Source organism: Hemitrygon akajei, chromosome 1 (assembly GCF_048418815.1).
Source record: "Hemitrygon akajei chromosome 1, sHemAka1.3, whole genome shotgun sequence".
In the NCBI taxonomy this organism is placed as follows: Eukaryota; Metazoa; Chordata; class Chondrichthyes; order Myliobatiformes; family Dasyatidae; genus Hemitrygon; species Hemitrygon akajei.
Window position 1 is genome coordinate 12859168 of NC_133124.1, and position 22163 is coordinate 12881330.

Below are 22163 nucleotides of genomic sequence, written 5' to 3' on the forward strand. Positions count from 1 at the left end.
ACAATTTATAGAGCTAAGCTTGCATCCCTGAGTGTGCGTGTGTTGATGGTCAGCAAGGAAGTGATGGTATCACTGATCCTATTAATTAATTAATTGGAATTTTTTTGAGGATTGGACTAGTATAAAGATGAGAGAATGGTGAATGTGGTCTATTAAGATTTTCACAAGATTATGTTGAATTGCTATGGATTGAGAATTAAGTAATAGGTAGAGAGTGCAGACTCAGCCAGTTCCATCATGGGGAATTGTTGAGGACATCTTCAATAGCCAATGCCTCAAGAAGCTGGTATCTATCATTAAGGACCCTCATAACCCAGGACAAGTACTCTTCTCACAGCTAACACCAGGAAGTAGATACAAGAGTCTGCAGACACACATTCAATGTTTTAGGAACTGCTTCTTCCCATCTGCTATCATATTTCAGAGCAGACAATGAACCCATGAACTCTTTGCTCGTTGGTTATGTGCCAAGTTGTATGAAGCGGGCGATCGTGGTCTTTCCGGGACCATGATTGTTCTTGTCAATTTCTCTACAGAAGCGGTTTGCCTCCTGGGCAGTGTCTTACACCTCCTTTGGTAGATATTGCTGTGTGAAACTGGCAGGAAAATCTGGGATCCGATGATTTGGAAGTTCTGATGGTTGGGCATTTAGTTCACCAAGTGCAGATCCTTGCACTCCATCTCCCACAGTGGGGTCCTGGTTCCTGCTTCTCACCAGAAATCCACCTGATCTCATTTCACCTGCCAACTTTGAACTTACCAGGTTCACTGGAAAATTTATTCTACTGTGTAACATCAGAAAAACAATGAATAGCATTCTGTAATTCTGTAAAATAGATCTGTAAAACCTACCCATTTGGCACATGGTCTTCTTTACAAAACTGATGTCATTCCCAATCTTGAATACTATATAGAATGAAGGTATGTATCTCACTGAAACCTATCAAATATTGAAAGGCCTAGATAGAGTGGACATGGAAAGGTTGTTTCATATAGTGGGAAAGTCTAGAACCAGAGGGCATGTCCTCTAAATATAAGAACATCCCTTTAGAACAGAGATGAGGGGGAGTTTCTTTAGTCAGAAGGTGGTGAATCTGTGTAATTCATTGCCACAGATGACTGTGGTGGTTCAGTCATTGGATATATTTAAAGCGGAGGTTGATGGGTTCTTAATTAGTTGATGGAATGGGAAGGCAGACTCAATGGGCCAAATGGCCTAATTCTGCTCCTGTGTCTAATGGTCTTACTTATTTTTTTATTTCTCGTTGAAACTTAGTTTTTTTTTAGGTATTGCCTGTACTGTTGCTGCAAAAACAATGTATTTCACAGCATACACACACTGGCCACCTTACTAAGTATACAATTAGTCATGATTTGGCATGGTCCTGGAGGACTGGAAGATTGCAAATGTAACTCCACTCTTTAAGAAGGGTGGAAGGCAAAAGAAGCTAGTTAGCCTAACCTCAGTAGTTGGGACAACACACACAAAATGCTGCTGGAACACAGCAGGCCAGGCAGCATCTATAGGAAGAAGCACTGTCGATGTTTTGGGCCGAGACCCTTCGTCAGGACTGATTCCCCCTTCCTTCTCAGTCCTGAATTCTACCATGAGATTACACACGGAGTAGATTTAGGACGGAATGAGGAGGAACTGCTTTTCCCAAAGAGTGGTGAATTTGTGGAATTCTCTGGCCAATGAAGCAGTGGAGGCTACCTCAGTGAATATACTTAAGACAAGGTTGGATAGATTTTTGCGTAGTAGGGGAATTGAGGGTTGTGGGGAAAAGGCAGATAGGTGGACATGAGTCCATGGCCAGATCAGCCATGATCTTATTGAATGGTGGAGCAGGCTCGATGGACCGGATGGCCTACTCCTGCTCCTATTCCTTATGCTCTTATGTTCATAGATGCTGCCTGACCTGCTGAGTTCCTCCTGCATTTTGACTCTGTTGCTTTGGATTTCCAGCATCTGCAGACTTTCTTGTGTTTATCATTTATGTCTTTTTGGTTTTTGGTTTGGACCCTGTGAAATAAACAAACCGTTTTAGAGGGGAAGATAGCCCCTGTACTGAGCAGCAGCTGGCAATGGTGACGAGATGGACTATTTATAGGTTTCTGGCTGTGTAATTCAGTTTGTCAAAGAAGGATGGATTGTTTTAGATTTACATCATTTGTACTGGGAGGAGATTTGACTGACTTCTGACTGTTGCTATGCATGGCAACTGATATCAGCTTGCATAAATTAACAGCTCACTGTACTTTCCCTTGTCTGGAGTTTCATGTCACAAAGGGTGCTGCCCACCCTGCAAGCTGCCAGTCTGAAAACTCCCTTGTGGAAAGCACTAAAGAGCTATTAAAACAAAAACTTAATGACATCTTTAAAGTTTCTTTCTCCAGGCAGTCAAATCTGATCAAATATTCTAGTTCCAGTAGGCTCTTGAAACAGAGAGGATGACTTCACTCAATTTCGCTTGTCCGTCACTGAAGTGTTCCCACAACCTGTGGCCTCACTTTCAAGGACTCTTCACCTCATGTTCTCAATATTTATTGCTTATGATAACCCAAATTGGTGCAGTCTTTCATTGATTCTGTTATGGTTATTATTCTACAGATTTATTGAGTGTGCTCACAAGAAAATGAATCTCAGGGTTGTATATGGTGAAATATATGTACTTTGATAATAAATTTACTTTGAACTTCATAATAAAACTCTGATAATCCAGCGCCTTTGGGACTTTTGTGGTTCTAGAGCAGCAGATTTTATGAACTATTAATACCCTAGACAGTTGCACGATCCACATGGGGCTGATTTGTAGTTTAGTCTTTCCCCACTGGCCATCTATTACCCCCATTATTGCACTGCACTGTAAACACTTTAAACCACTTTTCTTTCTTTCTTTTTCAATATTTTTATTGATTACTTGCACAGATGAATACAAATACATTATGATATTATGAAAACAGAAACAAAGTTGAAATGCCCCATATCTATGTATAGTAAATTAAACGTGATATTGAAAAGGTATATTTTATTCTAATCTAAAACAAAATCAAAACCCCATAACAAGAAAAAAAGAAGAAAAAGAGGAAAAAAATGCTGTTTATATTATTTAAGTAAGGTGTTTAAGTATTTATACACAACTTATTCTATATCTGTACTTTAAACTCTAACTTTATTATCTTTTTTAGTTATATGAAACTTTTTATATAATTCATTATTCTCTGTGGTTGTTGGATGTTGTTTTTTTTGTTGCATGTTTCACCCTGACTAACACACCACAGCAAATTCCTAAAGCAATGGTCAACTTTATCTGCCACATACACTTACATGTACAGTGGATTCTGGTTAATTGGGACACATTAGGACCAGTACATTTTGGCCCAATTAAGCGGCTGCCCCAATTAGCCAAAGTTTTATGGAAACAGTATTAGTTTAAAAAAAAGACAAACTATCATTTAGCTGAGTAACAAATTATGTACTTACATGAAGTACAGAACAAATTAGAACTCTATCAATACTAGCAACACACACAGAATGCTGGAGGAACTCAGCAGGCCAGGCAGCATCTATTGAAGAAAGTAGATACTACCTGGCCTGCTTCGTTCCTCCAGCATTTTGTGTGTGTTGCTTGGATTTCCAGCATCTGCAGATTTTCTCTTGTTTGTGACTGTCAATACTACTACAATACTATAAAACTGTTTTAGTTCCTAATAGTTATTGACAGAGGAATTCATCCAGTGTACCGGGTGCCGTGTTCTTTTGATTGACTAAATGAACAAAATCAGCATAGACACCTGGTGCAGGTAATGGACTGCCTTCATACAATGCTTACAACGATCCCTCAAAATCTTCCTTTTAATTGTAATATTCAAGGTGATTGTTGATATCTTTGTTGTTCCTAACTTGTTGAAGTCAAAAAATCGTTTCATATTTACTCTTGGCCATTTCTGGCATCTCTAAGTCTGAATGGTTGAAATCGCGGTGAGCAAAGCAGTTCTGTATTGTCTTGCTGCTTATTTCTCACCAACTATCAGTGACTGAAATCACTGCCTTTTGAACAGAAGTGCATGCAACTGACGCTATTTAAAAACTGTTTGCTCTAAGCACGGTTTAGTGTCTAATGACCATATAAGTGCTCGTGTCTGAGGCTAGTTAAATAATTGTTTGGCAGCAGAATCCTGTCCCAATTAAGCGGCATGGTGTCTCAAATAAACCATAGATGCAGCCTGACCTGCTGAGTTCCTCCAGCGTTTTTTGTGTGTGTTGCTTTGCAGGGAGTCCCGGCTATTTTCTGGATTAGTTTTTATTCTTTAAGAGTTGTCCCAAATAAGTGAATGTCCTGATTGACCATTGGCCCAATTAACCGGAATCTGCTATATTATGAATTTGCTGTGGTGACTTGGTCAGGGCATGCCATGCAACAAAAAAAAAACAATTATAAAGAACATTAAAAATCCTCTATCCACGCTCGTATCTCTCCTATAACACCACAGGCTGTTATCTTGTTTAACAGCTTCATGTGTGGCACCTTGTCAAAGGCCTTTTGAAAATCCAAGTAAACACTATCAACTGACTCGCCCTTGTCTATCCTGCCTGTTATTTCCTTAAAGAATTCCAAAAGGTTTATCAGGCAAGGTTTCCTCCTAAGGAAACCATGGATATTGTGAGCTAGTTGCTTGTTGCTTGAATTGGAAAGGCATTTGTATTTGAAGTCAAACAGAAGTGCAGCAATTGCTCAGCAATTCAGGTTAGAAACAGGCCCTTCAGCCCAATTCCTCCATACTGCACCCGGACCATAGCCCTCCATACCCCTCCCGTCCATGTATCTATCCAAATTTCTCTGAAGTTTTGAAATCAAATCCGCAATTCACCACTTGAGCCGGCAGTTCATTCCACACTCTCACCACCCTCTGAGTGAAGAAGATCCCCCTCATGTTCTCCCTAAACATTTCACCTTTCAACCTTAAACCCATGACCTCTAGTTACAGTCTCACCCAACCTCAGTGGAAAAAGCCTGCTTGCATTTACCCTCTCTATAACTCTCATAATTTTGTATACCTCTATCAAATATCCCCTCAGTCTAGGGAATAGCGTCCTAACTCTTTGCACTCTTTCAATCTTATTTATATCTTTCCTGTAGAGAGGTGATCAAAACTGTACACAGTACGCCAAATTAGGCCTCACCAACATCTTATACAACTTCAACAACACATCACAACTCCTGTACTTGCGGAGTTCCTCCAGCATTTTGTGCACATTGCTTAAGATTTCCAGCATCTACAGAATCTCTTGTTTGTAAATGTTGTAGTTGTTTTCACCTCTACCACTTACTGAATCTTAAATCTGGTTTTGGACTCCCTTTACCTTGGGAACAAGACTCAAGACTGTGACTGTTCACCTTGTCAGTGCCTTTATGGGTTCCTAGATCTCCATGAAGTTGACACTCCTTTGCATGGGTCACTCCTCAGCCGCTTCCTCTGACCAGAGCGTTTGATCCAAGAACCAAGACTGTTCAATGTCATTTCCCGAGAACAAAATAATTGTTACTCAGGATCCAATGCCACATACAAAACCCACTAAGCAAAGAACACAGTACAGGTTTCCCCTGCTATTCGAGGGTAGAGCGTTCCTATGAAATGGTTCGTAAACTGGATGGGGAAATTCAACTTTTTTCCAATGTCCCATACACTTGTTGTAGCAAAACTAATTACATACAATACTTAACTCAGTAAAGAATATGATATGCATCTAAATCACTATCTCAAAAAGCATTAATAATAGCTTTTAAAAAGTTATTAAGTCCTTGCGGTTGAATTGTAAAGCCTAATGGCATTGGGGAGTATTGACCTCTTCATCCTGTCTGAGGAGCATTGCATCGATAGTAACCTGTCGCTGAAACTGCTTCTCTGTCTCTGGATGGTGCTATGTAGAGGATGTTCAGAGTTTTCCATAATTGACCGTAGCCTACTCAGCGCCCTTCGCTCAGTAAAGTGAAGAAGCAATTACCATTTATTTATGTGGGAAAAATTTGTGAGCGTTCGCAGGCCCAAAAAATAACCTACCAAATCATGCCAACTAACATATAAAACCTAAAATAACAGTAACATATGGTAAAAGCAGGAATTATATGATAAATACACAGCCTATGTAAAGTAGGAATACTTTTCTGCAATTATTGCAGCACTGTCCACTGCAGCGAAAATCTCACGCAAGTGATGCGCTCTCGGCAGCCCTCGTGGCAAAAACACACAGCGCAAGCGCTCTCGGCAGAAGCACTCTTTCCAGTAACCTTTAAGCTATGAAGCTGCCAAATCGTACCAAATAACACACAAAATTACACAGCCTATATAAAGTAGAAATAATGTGCGTCCAGTGTAGTTTCACTTACCGGAATTGGGAAGACAGTGAGCGCACTGATGATGGTGTGTTAGGCTGAGTTGTCGGAGGTTGGGGTGGTGGGACACTGGGGTGTCATCTCATCGTCGTCTGTTTCCATCAGGGCAGGCAGGTCACCTTCTTCTATGTCTGCTTGCCTCAATGTCGAAGGTCGAGGTTTGTCGTCTGCTGTGGCTGATGTGGAAGGCTTGAAAAACAACAGTATGCTTGACTGCTTAGCCTTGCGCATTTTCCTATCATACAGTTCTTTGTAAGCACTCAAACCATCCTGCAAATATGCCCTAAACCTACGTACCATTTAAAAATTAAAGTCTTACTTTTCTGCAATCATTGCAGCGTTGTCAATCGCAGTGAAAATCTCATGCAGTTGCTTCACGTTCAGTTCCTGGAGGACTTCACTTTCAGTCCGTTTCCTACTGCGTTTGGTTTCAATTGTTATCCTTTCCTCTTCATCAGCTCTTCGTCTCTCAGTTCTTGGTCATGGGATGCCAAAACCTCTTCAACATCATCTTCGTCAACTTCCACAAACCCTTAGCCAAACTCACTATATCCTTGCTTCGTTCACCACGATCGAAACGCTTTATTATGTCTAGTTTTATGCTAAGTGTAACACCCTTATGGGCTCTTTAAGGCTTTTTCGATACCTTAGAACTCATCTTGCTAACGGATGCACAAAATAAATCACATAAAGCACAGATGCTCACAGGCACGTGTTTAAGCAATGGTGGCTAGAATGCAGTTCCGGGGGAGGAGCTTGGCTGCTCGGGGTGCGCTGCCTTTTTTCACGCACTGCCTTTATCGCGCACTGCATTTTTTCGTAACTGAAAACACCTTCTGTTAGCAAAAACAGGTAACTAATGTAGGTCTTTCGTAACAGCACGATGTCGTAAAGCGAGTGTTCGAAAAGCGGGAGACACCTGTAATAATAAAAAATACAGTAATTATAAATCCTTAGGATAGCTTATATTTCTTTAGCCAGAGGGTGATGAATCTGTGGAATTCGTTGCCACAGGCGGCTGTGGGGTCAAGTCATTTGGTATATTTAAGGCAGAGGTTGATAGATTCTTGATTGGTCAGGGCATGAAGGGATACAGGGAGAAGGCAGGAGATTGGGGCTGGGAGGAATATGGATCAGCCACGATGAAATGGCAGAGCAGACTCGATCGGCCAAATATGTTCCCATATCTTATGGTCTTATACACATAGATTGATTGTATGTCTATAAAATGATGCTAGACACAGTAGGGTCTGTACATAAAGTAACTCTGACAGGAAATTATAAATTAATGATGGCTGGGGGTGGGTTAGTGGGTGGAGGTGTTGATCAGCCTTACGACTTGGGGAAAGTAACTATTTTAGAGACTGCTGGTCCTGGCGTGGATGCTACGTAGCCTCCTCCCTGATGGGAGTGGGACAAACAATCAATGAGCAGGATGGGTGGGAACCTTCATGATGTTACTGTTCCTTTTCTTGCACCTTTCTGTATATGTCCTTGATGGAGAATAGTCTGGTGCTGGTGATAAATTGGGCAGTTTTGATTACCTTTTGTGGAGCCTTCCTGTCCATCGTAGTGCAGTTTCTGTACCATGTTGGCATGTGAGCCTCAGTGGGTTTGATGTGAGGAATCTATTTGCCCGAGGTCTGTTACCCATCATAGACCAGTAACCACCACTGGGGAATAAATTGGTGACCTGCTCGTATGGCACAATAGCGTAGCAGTTCGCGTAACGCTTTACAGCGCCAGTGATCAGGGTTCAATTTCACCACAGCAGGGAATTTGTATGTCCTCTCTGTGATTGTGTGGGTTCCCACTGGTGGCTTGGGTTTCCTCCCAAATTCCAAAGACGTACGAGTTGGGGCTATTAAGTTGTGGGCATGCTATGTTGGTTGGCACTGGAAGCATGATGACACTTGTGGGCTGCCCCTAGCACAATCCTCAGACTATGTTGGTTGTTGACACACAAACAATGCAGTTCACCAGGGGCTTCAATATTCATGTGACAAATACAGCTAATCTTTAAACTTTAGTATGGACGGATGGCAGGGTAGTGGGAGGCAGAATTGGTGATCTGAAGGAGGTGAAGAAAGGGGATTGCTCTAATTTTAAACACAAGAGATTCCGCAGATGCTGGAAATCCAAAGTAACGCGCACAAAATGCTGGAGGAACTCAGCAGGTCAGGCAGCACCCATGGAAGGGAATAAATTTGTCAACGTTTCAGGCCGAGACCTTTCATCAACACTGAAGTATTTGTTTTGAATCATTTTCGTCAGCTGATTACGAGAGGCATTGAAGTATTGGTTGTCAGTTTGCCAGCTTTTATTCTGTCCCCTTCCCCCACCTTCCTATTCTGGCTTTTTCAACCTTCTTTTCCAGTCCTGTTCAAGTGTCTTGGCTGGAAACATCGACTGTTTATTCCTCTCCATTGACGGTGTCTGATCATCTGAGTTCCTCCAGCATTTTGTGTGTGTTGCTCTAGTTTTCGTTTGGAAACACTGTGTTTGTTCATCCCCATTCTGCTCTTTGTTAATTGAACACACATGGGAGAAACTCGAAATTTGATCTCTGCCAAGGATGACTGTTTCAACAGTGTGACGGCTAAAATAACCCTGCGTCAGTGTCAGTTGTGAAGCTGGACCTCCGAGGTTCCACAGCGAACAGCTGGGCGGTCGGCTGCATCCTCAACATGTCTCCCATCTGCCTAAACACCTTTTCCATTCCCTTACAGCTGCAGAAGCTGAAACGTTCCTTGTCGTTTAAGACCAAAGGTCTGAGGAGCAGGAGTGCGGAGAACTTTTTCCAGCGCACCAGCAGCGAGACGAAGCTGCAGGTGGAACTCCTGCCTGGCATCGGCTCCAACAATGGGCCGCTCCCCGTGTCAGCAAGTCAAACATCCACACCGACCAAAGGCCAGCGGCCACTTGAGAACAGGACGCATTCTTTCCTGGAGTACGTATTCAAGAAACCAACGTTCTGTGATACCTGCAACCACATGATCGTTGGTAAGCGTTTTATTCTCCTGCGGTAATGGTGGTGATAGGGCAAAACAAAAAAAGATGCTGGAAGAACACAGCGGGTGAAGGAAGGGGATTGCTGTAATTTTAAGCACGAGATTCTGCAGATGCTGGAGGTCGAGACTAACACACACAAGATACTGGAGGAACTCAGCAGGTCAGGCAGCATCTAAGGAAGGAAAAAACTGTTGATGTTTCAGACTTAAAACCTTCATCAGGACTGGAAAGGAAGGAGTGAGGGTAGGGGGAGAAGCTAGAATAAGAAAGTACAAGCTACTAGCTGATAAGTGAAGCCAAGCGTTGGGTAATCAACGTCAGTGGTGTGTAAAAAGGATTTGCCTTTTAATCAGGGCGGCATTGAGATTTTAAAAGCAGAGTTTTGTGACAGTTTCTGAGAGCTGAGGAGCGAAGAATCAGCAGGAGGCATGGCGTAAAGAGAGCTACCTTTCTTGTATCCATGCTCAAGATTTAAAAAGCAGAGCTTTGAGCTAGTTTTCTCTGAATTGGATAATCAAAGTCAGGGGTGCATGAAAAGAGCTACCTTTTAATCAGGACGGCGATCAAGATTTTAAAGGCAGAGTTTCGTGGCGGTTTCTCTGAGTTGAGGAGTGATCAATCAACAAGAGGAATTCATTAGAAAGGGCCAATAAAAGTAACTCAGGTCGATGGAGTGGCGACTTTTGGAGCAGCTATTCATGTGAGTGTGTCAGTGTTTATAGTGGCTTTGACTCATCGGGCTTAGGCGAGGTAAAGTAATTGATAAATTCCTCTTTTTTTGTTCTTATCTGTTCATTCCTCATCCTTTAGGGCATAGTAGTTTAGTGGGAATGCCTCCAGGGGCAGTGCTTTGTACTGTGTGTGGGATGTGGGAAGTCTGGGAGATCTCCAGTCTCCCAGATAAACACATCTGCACCAGGTGTACTGAGTTGCAGCTCCTGAGAGAACGTATTAAGGAACTGGAGCTGCAGCTCGACGACCGTCGACTCATACAGGAGAATGAGGAGGTGATAGACAGGAGCTACAGGGAGGTAGTCACCCCTAGGTTGCAGGAGACAGGTAACTGGGTGACTGTCGGGAGAAGGATTTATGCCTGTGCCATGTGCCAGTGAGGGTAAGAGTAGGATGGTTTGGCAGGTGAATGTGTGGCTGGTGTAGGAGGCAGGGGTTCAGAGTTATGGATCATTGGAATCTCTTCTGCGGAAGGTTTGACCTGTACAAAAGGGATGGGTCACACCTGAACGCGAGCGGGTCCAATATCCCTGCGGGCAGGTTGGCTAGGGTTGTTCGGGTGGGTTTAAATTAATTTGGCAGGAAGATAGGAACCAGAGTGACGGTGCTGAAGATGAGGTAGTAGGTTTACAAACAGAGGCAAACTGTAGTGAGACTCCTAACAAGGAGAGGCTGATGACAGGGCAAAATTGCAGTCAACAGGATGAGTTGCAATGTAAAAGGCAGACGAAATCGAAAAGGGTGTGAAACCCCTGTTTTCTAGGTCTTCTTTGGGAACGGCTCGTTAGCCCTCACTGATAGCCTTCCGACTCTGCGCCAAAAGACCCATGGTTCTTGGCCCGCGTAAGTCTAGGGAATACAAACCCTGATCCCACCAAATTCATGAGATTGGCTTTGTTTGGCAGGGGACGAAGAGAGAAGACGCTGGTTTATGTCAATGCTGTGTGATTTGCTACCCTGTTACAACTCATTGCTGGGGAAATAACAGATGAAGGGTAAATGAAGAATGTTTATGAATAGTATCTTAACTAAATGGTTAGTAAAGAAAAGAAAGGTAAAAAACAAAAAGGGACCATTATAATTAAACAGTCATGTGTGCACAGGTTGGAACTCAACTCTTCCAAAAGTCATATTCACCAATCCTCCGTTGATCTTGGCACCTTGCTCCAGTGAATCACGGTCCCCACCGGGTCAAATCCTACGACTGGTCCTCTCGAGCATCTTTGTTCTTTGTCTCCTGCCGAACAAAGCCAAAAGCTCACACCAGTGTGCACAAGGCTCCCAAAAGAAACCTTCTCTCCTAATTGGTTGGCTCACATTCCGAAGCGCCTGTTATCTCTAACCATTAACCCAAGCACTGCTTCTACGGAGAGACCATTACATGAAATATCCTACAACAGTTAGCAGTGAAACCTGTACCAGAGCATTACAGGTGAATACAGGATTATATTTGAATGTGTACAGTATATGGAATAATAGATGAACTTGGAGCACAGTTACAAATTGGCAGGTATGATGTTGTAGGCATCACTGAATCATGGCTGAAAGAAAATTATAGCTGGAAGCTTAATGTCCAAGGATACACAATGTATCAAAATGATAGACAGTAAGGCAGAGGGGGCAGCGTTGTTTTGTTGGTAAAAAATGAAATCAAACCATTAGAAAGAGGTAACATAGGATTGGAAGGTTTTGAATCATTGTGGATAAAGCTGAGGAACTGCAAGTGTAAAAAGACCCTGATAGGAGTTACATGTAGATCTCCAAACATTTGTAAGGATGTCGTCTACAAATTACAAGGGGAGACAGAAAATGCATGCCAAAAGGGCAGTGTTACACTGGTCATGGGGTTTTCAACATGCAGGTAGATTGGGAAAATCAGGTTGGTGTTGGATTTGAAGAGGGGAAATTTCTAGAATGCCTGTGGAATGGCTTTTTAGAGCAGCTTGTGGTTGAGTAGCTATTCTGGATTGGGCTTTGTACAATGATCTGGAACTGATTAGAGAGCTCAAGGTAAAAGAACCATTAAGGGCAAGTGCTCATAATATGATCAAATTCACCCTGAATCTTGAGAAGGAGAAGATAAAGGCATATGTGTCAGTATTGCAGTGGAGTAAAGAGAATTACAGAAGCATGAGAGAGGAGTTGACCAGAATTGATTGGAAAAGAACCCTGACAGTGATAATGGCAGAGCGGCAATGGCTGGAATTTCTGGAAGAAATTTGGAAAGCACAAGGTACATACATCCCAAAGAGGAAGAATTATTCTAAAGCCAAGATGATACAACCATGACTAACAATAAAAGTCAAAGCCGAAATAAAAGCCAAAGAGAAGGCGTATAATAGAACAAAAATTAGTGAGGTTAGAGCATAAGGAAGCTTTCAAATACCAACAGAAGACAACTAAAAAGTCAATTAGAACATAAAAATGAAATACAAAAGTAAGCTAGACAATAATATGAAGTCTGAAGGTAGATATCTTACCTGGACCAGATGGTGTACACCCCAGAGTTCTGAAAGTGGTGGCTGAAGAGATTGTGGATGCATTGGTAATGATCTTTCAAGAATCACTAGATTCTGGAATGGTTCCATAAGACTTGAAAGTTGCAAATGCAACTCCACTGTTCAAGAAGTGAGAGAGACAGAAGAAAGGAGATTATCAGCCAGTTAGTCTGATCTCAGTGGTTGGGAAGATGTGGAGGTACTTGGAGGCATATGATAAAAGAGGCCATAGTCAGCATGATTTCCTCAAAGGAAAATCTTGCTTGACATATGTATTGGAATTTAGTGGAGAAATAAAAAGCAGGATAGACAAAGGAGAATCGATTGGTGGTGTGTATTTCAATTGTCAGAAGGCCTGTGACATGATGCCGCACATGAAGCTGCTTAACAAGCTATGAGGCTGCTTTACTATGTAATTCCATGGTATTACAGGGGTGATTCTAGCATGGATAAAGCAGTGGCTGACTGGCAGGAGGCAAAGAGTGGGAATAAAGGGAGCCTTTTCTGGCTGGTTGCCCTTGACGACTGGTGTTCCACAGGGTTCTGTGTTTGGACTGATTCTTTTTGCACGATATGTTAATGATTTGAAACATAGAAACGTAGAAAACCTACAGCACAATACAGGCCTTTCAGCTCACAAAGTTGTGCCAAACATGGCCCTACCTTAGAAATTACTAGGCTTACCCATAGCCCTCTATTTTTCTAAGCTCTATGTACCTATCCAAAAGTCTCTTAAAAGACCCTATCGTATTGGCCTCCACCACCGTTGCTGGCAGTCCATTCCACTCACTCACCACTCTCTGAGTAAAAGACTTACCCCTGACATCTCCTCTGTGTCATCTCCCCAGCACCTTAAACCTGTGTCTTCTTGTGGCAACCTTTTCAGCCCTGGGAAAAAGCCTCTGACTATCCACACGATCAATGCCTCTCATCATCTTATACACCTCTATCGGGTCACCTCTCATCCTCCGTCACTCCAAGGAGAAAAGGCCGAGTTCACTCAACCTGTTTTCATAAGGTGTGCTTCCCAATCCAGGCAACATCCTTGTAAATCTCCTCTGCACCCTTTCTATGGCTTCCACATCCTTCCTGTAGTGAGGCAACCAGAACTGAGCACAGTACTCCAAGTGGGGTCTGACCAGGGTCCTGTATAGCTGCAACATTACCTCTCAGCTCCTAAATTCAATTCCATGATTAATGAAAGTCAATACACCATATGCCTTCTTAACCATAGAGTCAACCTGTACAGCTGCTTTGAGCGTCCTATGGACTCGGACCACAAGATCCCTCTGATCCTCCACACTGCCAAGAGTCTTACCATTAATACTATATTCTGCCATCATACTTGACCTGCCAAAATGAACCACTTCACACTTATCTGGTTGAACTCCATCTGCCACTTCTCAGCCCAGTTTTGCATCCTATCAATGTCCGGCTGTAACCTCTGACAGCCCTCCACACTATCCACAACACGTCCAACCTTTGTGTCATCAGCAAACTTACTAACCCATCCCTCCACTTCCTCATCCAAGTCATTTATAAAAATCACGAAGAGTAGGGGTCCCAGAACAGATCCCTGAGGCACTCCACTGGTGACCGACCTCCATGCAGAATATGACCTCTCTACAACCACTCTTTGCCTTCTGTGGGCAAGCCAGTTCTGGATCCACAAAGCAATGCCCCCTTGGGTCCCATGCCTCCTTACTTTCTCAATAAGCTTTGCATGGGGTACCTTATCAAATGCCTTGCTGAAATCCATATACACTACATCTACTGCTGTTCCTTCATCAATGTGTTTAGTCACATCCTCAAAAAATTCAATCAGGCTCGTAAGGCACGACCTGCCTTTGACAAAGCCATGCTGACTATTCCTAATCATATTATCCCTCTCCGAATGTTCATAAATCCTGCCTCTCAGGATCTTCTCCATCTTACCAACCACTGAAATAAGACTCACTGGTCTATATTTGGATGATAGAATTGATGGCTTTATTGCAAAGTATGCAGATGATACAAAGATAGGTGGAGTGGCATGTAGTTTTGAGGAAGTAGAGAGGCCAATGAAGGACCTACACAGATTAGAATGGGCAAAGAGATGGCAGGTGGGAAGTGTATGGTCATTCACTATGGCAGAAGAAATGAAAGGGTAGACTGTTTTCTAAATGGCGAGGAGGTACAAAAATTTGAAGCGCAAAGGGATGTGGGAGTCCTTGTGTAGGATTCCTAAAGGTTAATTTGCAGGTTGACTTGGTGGTGAGGAAACAATTGTGATGTTAACACTCCTTTCAAGAGGACTAAAATATAAAAGCAAGGATGTAATATTGTGACTTTATAAAGCACTGGTGAGGCCTCACTTGGAATACTGAGCAGTTTTGGGCCCCTTATCTTAGAAAGGATGTTGCTGAGTCTGGATAGTATTCAAAGGAGGTTCATGAAAATGATTTTAGGATTTAACGGCTTGCCACTAGAAGAGAATTTGATGACTCTGGGCCTGTATTCACTAGAGTTTTGAAGAATGAGGGGTGACCTAATTGAAACCTATTGATTGGTGAAAGGCCTTGATAAAGTGGATGTGGAGAGGATGTTTCCTATGGTGGGAGAGTCGAAGACCTGAGGACACTGCCTCAGAATAGAGGGGCATCCTTTTAGAATGGAGATGAGGAGGAATTTCTTTAGCCAGAGAGTGGTGCATCTGTGGAATTCTTTGCCACAGGTGGCTGTTGAGGCCATGTTTATGTATATTTAAGGCAAAGGTTGATAGATTCGTGATTGGCCGGGGCATGAAGGTATACGGGGAGAAGGCAGGAGATTGGGGCTGAGAGGAAAGTTGGAGCAGCCGTGATGAAATGGTGGAGCAGACTCAATGGGCCAAATGACCTAATTCTGCTCCTCTATCTTATGGTTCAAGTGAGAGGAATGGTTTGTGAGTGGAGAAAGGGGCCATGAAGTGGTAGATCTGTATCTTTAGCTGATAGAGCTGAAACTTTATAAAACATTTCTCCAGTCTGCATAGAGTCATAGAACACTAGAGCGCAGGACCAGGCCATTGGGCCCATCTAGTCCATGCCAAACTGTTACTCTGCCTAGTCCCATCAACTGCATCTGGGCCACAGCCCTCCACAGTCCGCCTAGGCGCGACTCGAGTAGCAGCAGTACTGTCAATGGATATGATTAAATATTCCCATTTCAGCAGGATACAGCTAAAAAGCACAACTGCTTCCAAGGTCAGTACAGTAAAAAAAAACATGTCTTAATGCATTTATACGAACTATCGCTGCTTAAACCAGCGTAAACAACATCGATTGTGGTCGGAAGCGCCAATGGAGGACACCTTGGAGGAAGTGCAAGTGTAGATCAGGGATACAAGTGCGTTTAAGGAAACGGGGTTTTAAACTCCCTGTACCGACTATCTTGCTGGCGAATGTGCAGTCTCTGGTGAATAAAATCGATGATCTCAGAGCTAGGGTGCTGAATCAGAGGGACATTAGGACCGTGTGAGTCTTTTGCTTCCTGGAAACCTGGTTAACCCCTTCCATACCAGATACAACAATTCAGATCGACAGGTTTAATATACACCATCAGGATAGATCTATAGAGTCTCTCAAAAGCAGAGGTGGAGGAGTATGCCTCATGATCAATTCTTCTTGGTGCACAAATATATCAGTGCTGTCCCAATTCTGCTCACCAGACCTGGAACATCTAGCAGTAAAGTGCCGTCCTTTTTACCTACCACGGGAGTTCTCTGGGGTCACTTTGATAGGAGTTTACATTCCACCTCAGGATAATATCACACAGGCTTTAGATGATCTGAGCAATGGAATCAACGTGCACGAAACAACGCACCCTCACGGCTTCACCATTGTTTTGGGAGATTTTAACCAGGCCAGTCTGAAAAAATCACTAAGCAATTACCATCAACAGATCACTTGCAATACCAGAGGAAACAACACACTGGACCATTGCTACACCACCATCAAGAATGCCTACCGTGCTATTCTACGCCCTCACTTCAGGAAGTCAGATCACCTGGCTGTACTTCTACTCCCTGAGTATAGGCAGAGACTGAAGACTGCAGCACCAGCAGTGAGGACCAAGAAGGTTTGGACAAGGGAAGCACAGGAGCGTCTACAGGACTGCTTTGAATCTATGAACTGGACTATATGCAGAGATTCATCTTCGAACCTGGATGAGTATGCTGCAGTTGTTACTGACTTCATTAAAACCTGTGAGGATGAGTGTGTGCCCACAAAGACTTACTGTACATTCCCAAACTAAAAGCCGTGGATGAACCAGGATGTACGTCATCTGCTGAAGGTTAGATCAGTGGCATTCAAGTCTGGCAACCCAGGCTTGTACTGGAAAACCAGGTATGATTTGCGGAGGTCTATTTCAAGGGCGAAGAGACAATTTCAGATGAGGTTGGAGGCAACATCGGGTGTACGGCAACTCTGGCAGGGTCTGCAAGACATTACTTCCTACAAAGCAAAACCCAATAGCATGAAGGTTCAAAGGTTCAATTTAATGTCAGAGAAATGTGTACAATATACATCCTGAAATGCTTTTTCTTTGCAAAACATCCACGAGACAAGAGAAGTACCCCAAAGAGTGAACGACAGTTAAATGTGAGAACCCCAAAGTCCCCCCCCCCAGCTCCCTCCTCCTGACCATAAGCGGTGGCAAGCAACAATCTCCCCTCCCCCCTCCCCCCTCCCCCCACTGGCAAAACAAAAAGCGCACCCGCTACGCGAGCACAAGCGTGAGCTAAGTGATTGCAAAGACACAGACCCAAAAGACTATCGCGACTCACCCGGCATTTGGCAACCCACAGGTTCTCTCTCTCCCTAATGAGGGAGAGGGAGGTGTCCTGCATTTTCACAGCAAGCAGGAGACATAACAACAACCTGTTGGTTTACGATGTTTAAAAGTCCATCTCTTCGCTTTTTTATGAGCTCTGTGCCCAAAGATCGCAAAGATCTCGGGTCTTCGGGCCCACAGCGAGGATTTTCCGGCCTCCTTGATGACACATGAATCTCCTGCCGTGATACTGACCCTCAATCCGCCCGTCTCCAGAACCCCGATATCTTAGGCTTCCAAACACTAGGCCACCTCTCAGGCCGACCCCTTGGCACGCCAAACAACGGCCGGCCCTGAAACCCCGAGGACGGGTCCCATTCCCACAAAGAACCGAAGTCAGCGTGTAACTCCAGGTCAGGGTCTTCAAAAGAACCCTGGAAGGGAAAAATAAAGATATTAAAGATGGAAATAGAGCTGTTTCCAAAGATGCAAGCAAAGGAGTCGCCGTTTAGCGCCATATTAACTCTGTCTCCTATCATCATGGCAGCAATGCTTCACTACCAGAACTCAACGCCTTCTATACCCGCTTTGAAAGGGAGAACACAACTACAGCTGTGAAGATCCCTGCTGCACCTGATGACCCTGTGATCTCCGTCTCAGAGGCCGGTGTTAAGCTGCCTTTAAAGACAGTGAACCCTTGCAAGGTGGAAGGTCTCGATGGAGTACGTGGTAAGATTCTGAAAAAACCTGTGCCAACCAACTAGCGGGAGTACTAAAGGACATATTCAACCTCTCACTGATAGGGGCAGAAGTTCCTACTTGCTTCAAAAAGGCAACAATTATACCAGTGTCTAAGAAGAATATTGTGGGCTGCCTTAATGAATATCGCCCAGTAACATTCACATTGACAGTGATGAAATGCTTTGAGAGATTGGTCATGACTAGACTGAACTCCTGCCTCGGCAAGGACCTGGACCCATTGAAATTTTCCTATCGCTGCAATAGGTCAATGGCAGATGCAATCTCAATGGCTCTGTACACTGCTTTAAACCACCTGGACAACACAGATGTCTATGTCAGGATGCTGTTCATCAACTATAGCTCAGCATTTAAAACCATAATTCCCACAATCCTGATTGAGAAGTTGCAGAGTCTGGGCCTCTGTACCTCTCTCTGCAATTGGACCTCGACTTCCAATTGGAAGACCACAATCTGTGTGGATTGTTGACAACGTATCGTCCTTGCTTTGTGTGTGCTTTGCCCACTGCTCTACTCTCTATATACACAACTGTGTGGCTAGGCGTAGCTCAAATACCTTCTATAAATTTGCTGATGATAAACCATTGTTGGTAGAATCTCAGGTGGTGACGAGAGGGCGTACAGGAGTGAGATATGCCAGCTAGTGGAGTGGTACTGCAGCAACAACCTGGCACTCAACGTCAGTAAGATGAAAGAGCTGATTGTGGACTTCAGGAAGGGTAAGACGAAGGAACACATACCAATCTTCACAGAGGGATCAGAAGTGGAGAGAGTGAGCAGCTTCAAGTTCCTGGGTGTCAAGATCTCTGAGGATCTAACCTGGTCCCAACATATCGATGTAGTTATAAAGAAGGCAAGACAACAGCTCTACTTTATTAGGAGTTTGAAGAGATTTGACAGGCCAACAAATACACTCAAAAGCTTCTATATTTGTACTGTGGTGAGCATTCTGACAGGCTGCATCACTGTCTGGTATGGAGGGGCTACTGCACAGGACTGAAAGAAGCTGCAGAAGGTTGTAAATTTAGTCAGCATCTTGGGGACTAGCCTACAAAGTACCCATGACATCTTCAGGGAGCGGTGTCTCAGAAGGGCAGTGTGCTGAAGGCACACACTCAGCGATTCAGGAACAGCTTCTTCCCCTCTGCCATCCGATTCCTAAATGGACATTGAAGCTTTGGGCATGACCTCACTTTTTATTAATATACAATATTTCTGTTTTTTAACATTAAAAAAATCTATCCAATATATGTAATTTATTTATTATTATTATTTTAAAAAACTTTATTATTTTTTGTGTCTCTCTGCTAGATTATGTATTGCATTGAACTGCTGCTGCAAAGTTAACAAATTTCACGTCACATGCCGGTGATGATAAACCTGATTCTGGTTCTGATTCCCCTCCCATCCATGTACCTATCCAAACTCCTCTTAATTGTCGAAATTGAACCCATATCCGGCACTTCCAATTGCAGTTGATTGCACTCTCTTACTGCCCTCTGAGTGAAGAATTAACTCCTCTTGTTCACCTTAAACATTTCACCTTTCACCCTCAACCCGTGACCTCTAGTTCGAGTCTCTCCCAACCTCAGTGGAAAAAACCTGCTTGCACTTACCCTCTCTATATCCCTCAACATTTGTATATCTCTATCAAACTTGCCCTTGTCCTCCTACGCTCAATGGAATAAAGTCCTAACCTATTCAACCTTTCCCTATGATTCGGGTACTCAATTCCTGGCAACATCCTTGTAAATTTCCTCTGTATTCTTTATATTTTGTTGATACCTGTCAATAACTAGATCCATGTTTCCAAAGGTACCATCTACTGAATGTAACAATTGTCATAGTCAGTGGTTTTTAAGGTTGTTATAGCCAGGAGTGGATAGTGGGGATGAGCTTCCACTACCTATTAAATGCTACCAATGGCTTGTGTCTGACAACCAAGTCCAGCTGCTGGTCATCACATGTGCCTTAGCTATTAAGCCCAGCAGAACTGTTTCTACTGACAAGAGAAGGAGCAAACGTGGGTTACTAGCGTCTTAAAACCAGCCGCCTTGGGCAGATGGAGCTTATCAGTCATGGTTGGCATCTCATCTAGAAGGAAAACTCTGATCTCAAACCTCCACTGGTTTGGCACTATACCCACTCATGGGGACGACTTTGGGACTAAACCTCAAGGAAAAAATTCAGAGCTGGACTCCCTAAGGCAGTCCTACGTTGGGTTCAATGCTGACTGGCAGCTCCTGCAACACCATTGATGCCAAACTGTCGGTCTCTACAGTTCCTTTTGATTGATCAGCTGCATGGAGAGGGGCAGCCTCCTGCATAGGCAACAGCTTGCTCTCTACTTCATGCTGTCCTGGTTTGTGTATCGACTGATATGTAGACAATTAAGATGCAACATTTATGTTCTGCCCCAACAGTGAAGGGCCTCAACATAGTCATTGGAAACTCTTCAATGTAATTATTGAAAGCTTTGATACTCTATTAACTTTGGTGTTTCCAGGTACATCAAAATAATGATTCAGAAATCCTTAGTTTCAATTAGTGCTCCTGTTTTGCATGGTGTCTGGGATTTAAAATCCCATGCTATTGTATTTCAATATCTGGTTGCCAATGTAATTTTATAAATGCAGATTAAAACATTAATTTCACAAACCAGTTTAAATACAACTTCTTGGATTATAGTCATTTTGCACAGACATGGTCCCTACATCATTGAAATGTTCCAGAAGGGTTCAAGGGTTTGTTTTATTATCTAATTATATATGCAGAATACAACTCTGAGATGTGTCTTCTCCAAATAGCCATAACCATACAAGTAGTTGAAAGAAAGATATCAATCCCCCTGCACAAAAAGAAAAAGAAACAAAATCTTACAAACCCCAAACCCCCAAAAGCTTAATCCCCTCCCTTGCAAAAAAAGCGACATTAACATCAAACCCTGACATGGACACAACCCCCTATATCACTATCTATGGACTCACATTCAACAACTCTTCATCTTATGTTCTCAATATTTATTGCTTATTTATTATTATTCTTTATTTTTGTATTTGCACAGCTTGTTGTCTTTTGCACCCTGGTTGAACGCTCAAGTTGGTGTGGTTTCTCATTGATTCTATTATGGTTACTATTCTATTATGGATTTATTGAGTATGCCCACAGGAAAATGAATCGCAAGGTTGTATTTGGTGACATATATGTACTTTGGTAGTAAGTGTACTTTGAACTTTGACAGTCCATTGCTTCTAGATGAGCACATCAACACCAGTCAAAAGTTGCTTGTTTTCGTTGTGTCTCTCTCTGTGCCTTGTCCATTTGAGTGCCTGTCTAATAGGATATGTAAGACAAAGGGATAAAGGCATAGAGTATTTTCTGAACTGGGAGGAACTTCAAAAATCAGAGGTGCAAGGGGAGTCCAGATGCAGGATTTCCTAAAGGTTAACTTGCATGTTGAGTCAGTGGTAAGGAGGGCAAATGCAACGTTAGCATTCATCTCAAGAGTCCTAGAATGTAAAAGCAAGGATGTAATGTTTGGGGTGACATGGCAGTGTAGTGGTTAGCACAACACTTTCCAGTACCGGCCACCCAGGTTCAATTCCTGCCACTATCTGTACAGCTTTAGATGTTTCAAAAAGAACAGCGAGGGAGGCAAAAGAGGCAGGGTTGTGGCGTTGTTAATTAGGGTTAGTGTCATGGCTGCAGAAAAGAAGGAAGTCATGGAGGGGTGGTCTACTGAGTCAGTGTGGGTGCAAATCAGAAACAGGAAAGGGGCGATAACTCAACTGGGACCCTCCAATAGTAACAGGGATATTGAGGAGCAGATAGGGAGGCAGATTCTGGAAAGGTGCAAAAATAATAGGGTTGTTGTGATGGGAGATTTTAACTTTCCTAATATTGACTGGCATCTCCTGAGAGCAAGGGGTTTAGATGGGGTGGAGTTTGTTAGGTGTGTTCAGGAAGGTTTCCT

General features: G+C 43.2%; 1 protein-coding gene across 1 annotated transcript in view; it reads left to right on the forward strand.

Annotated features, from left to right (window-relative positions):
• The window catches only part of stac (SH3 and cysteine rich domain), a 158407-nt gene that overhangs the window by 29853 nt on the left and 106391 nt on the right, over positions 1 to 22163 (forward strand). The window contains exon 2 of the mRNA XM_073041282.1: positions 9125 to 9398. Coding sequence (XP_072897383.1) covers positions 9125 to 9398 — 274 coding nt within the window. The remainder of the gene's footprint in view (positions 1 to 9124; positions 9399 to 22163) is intronic.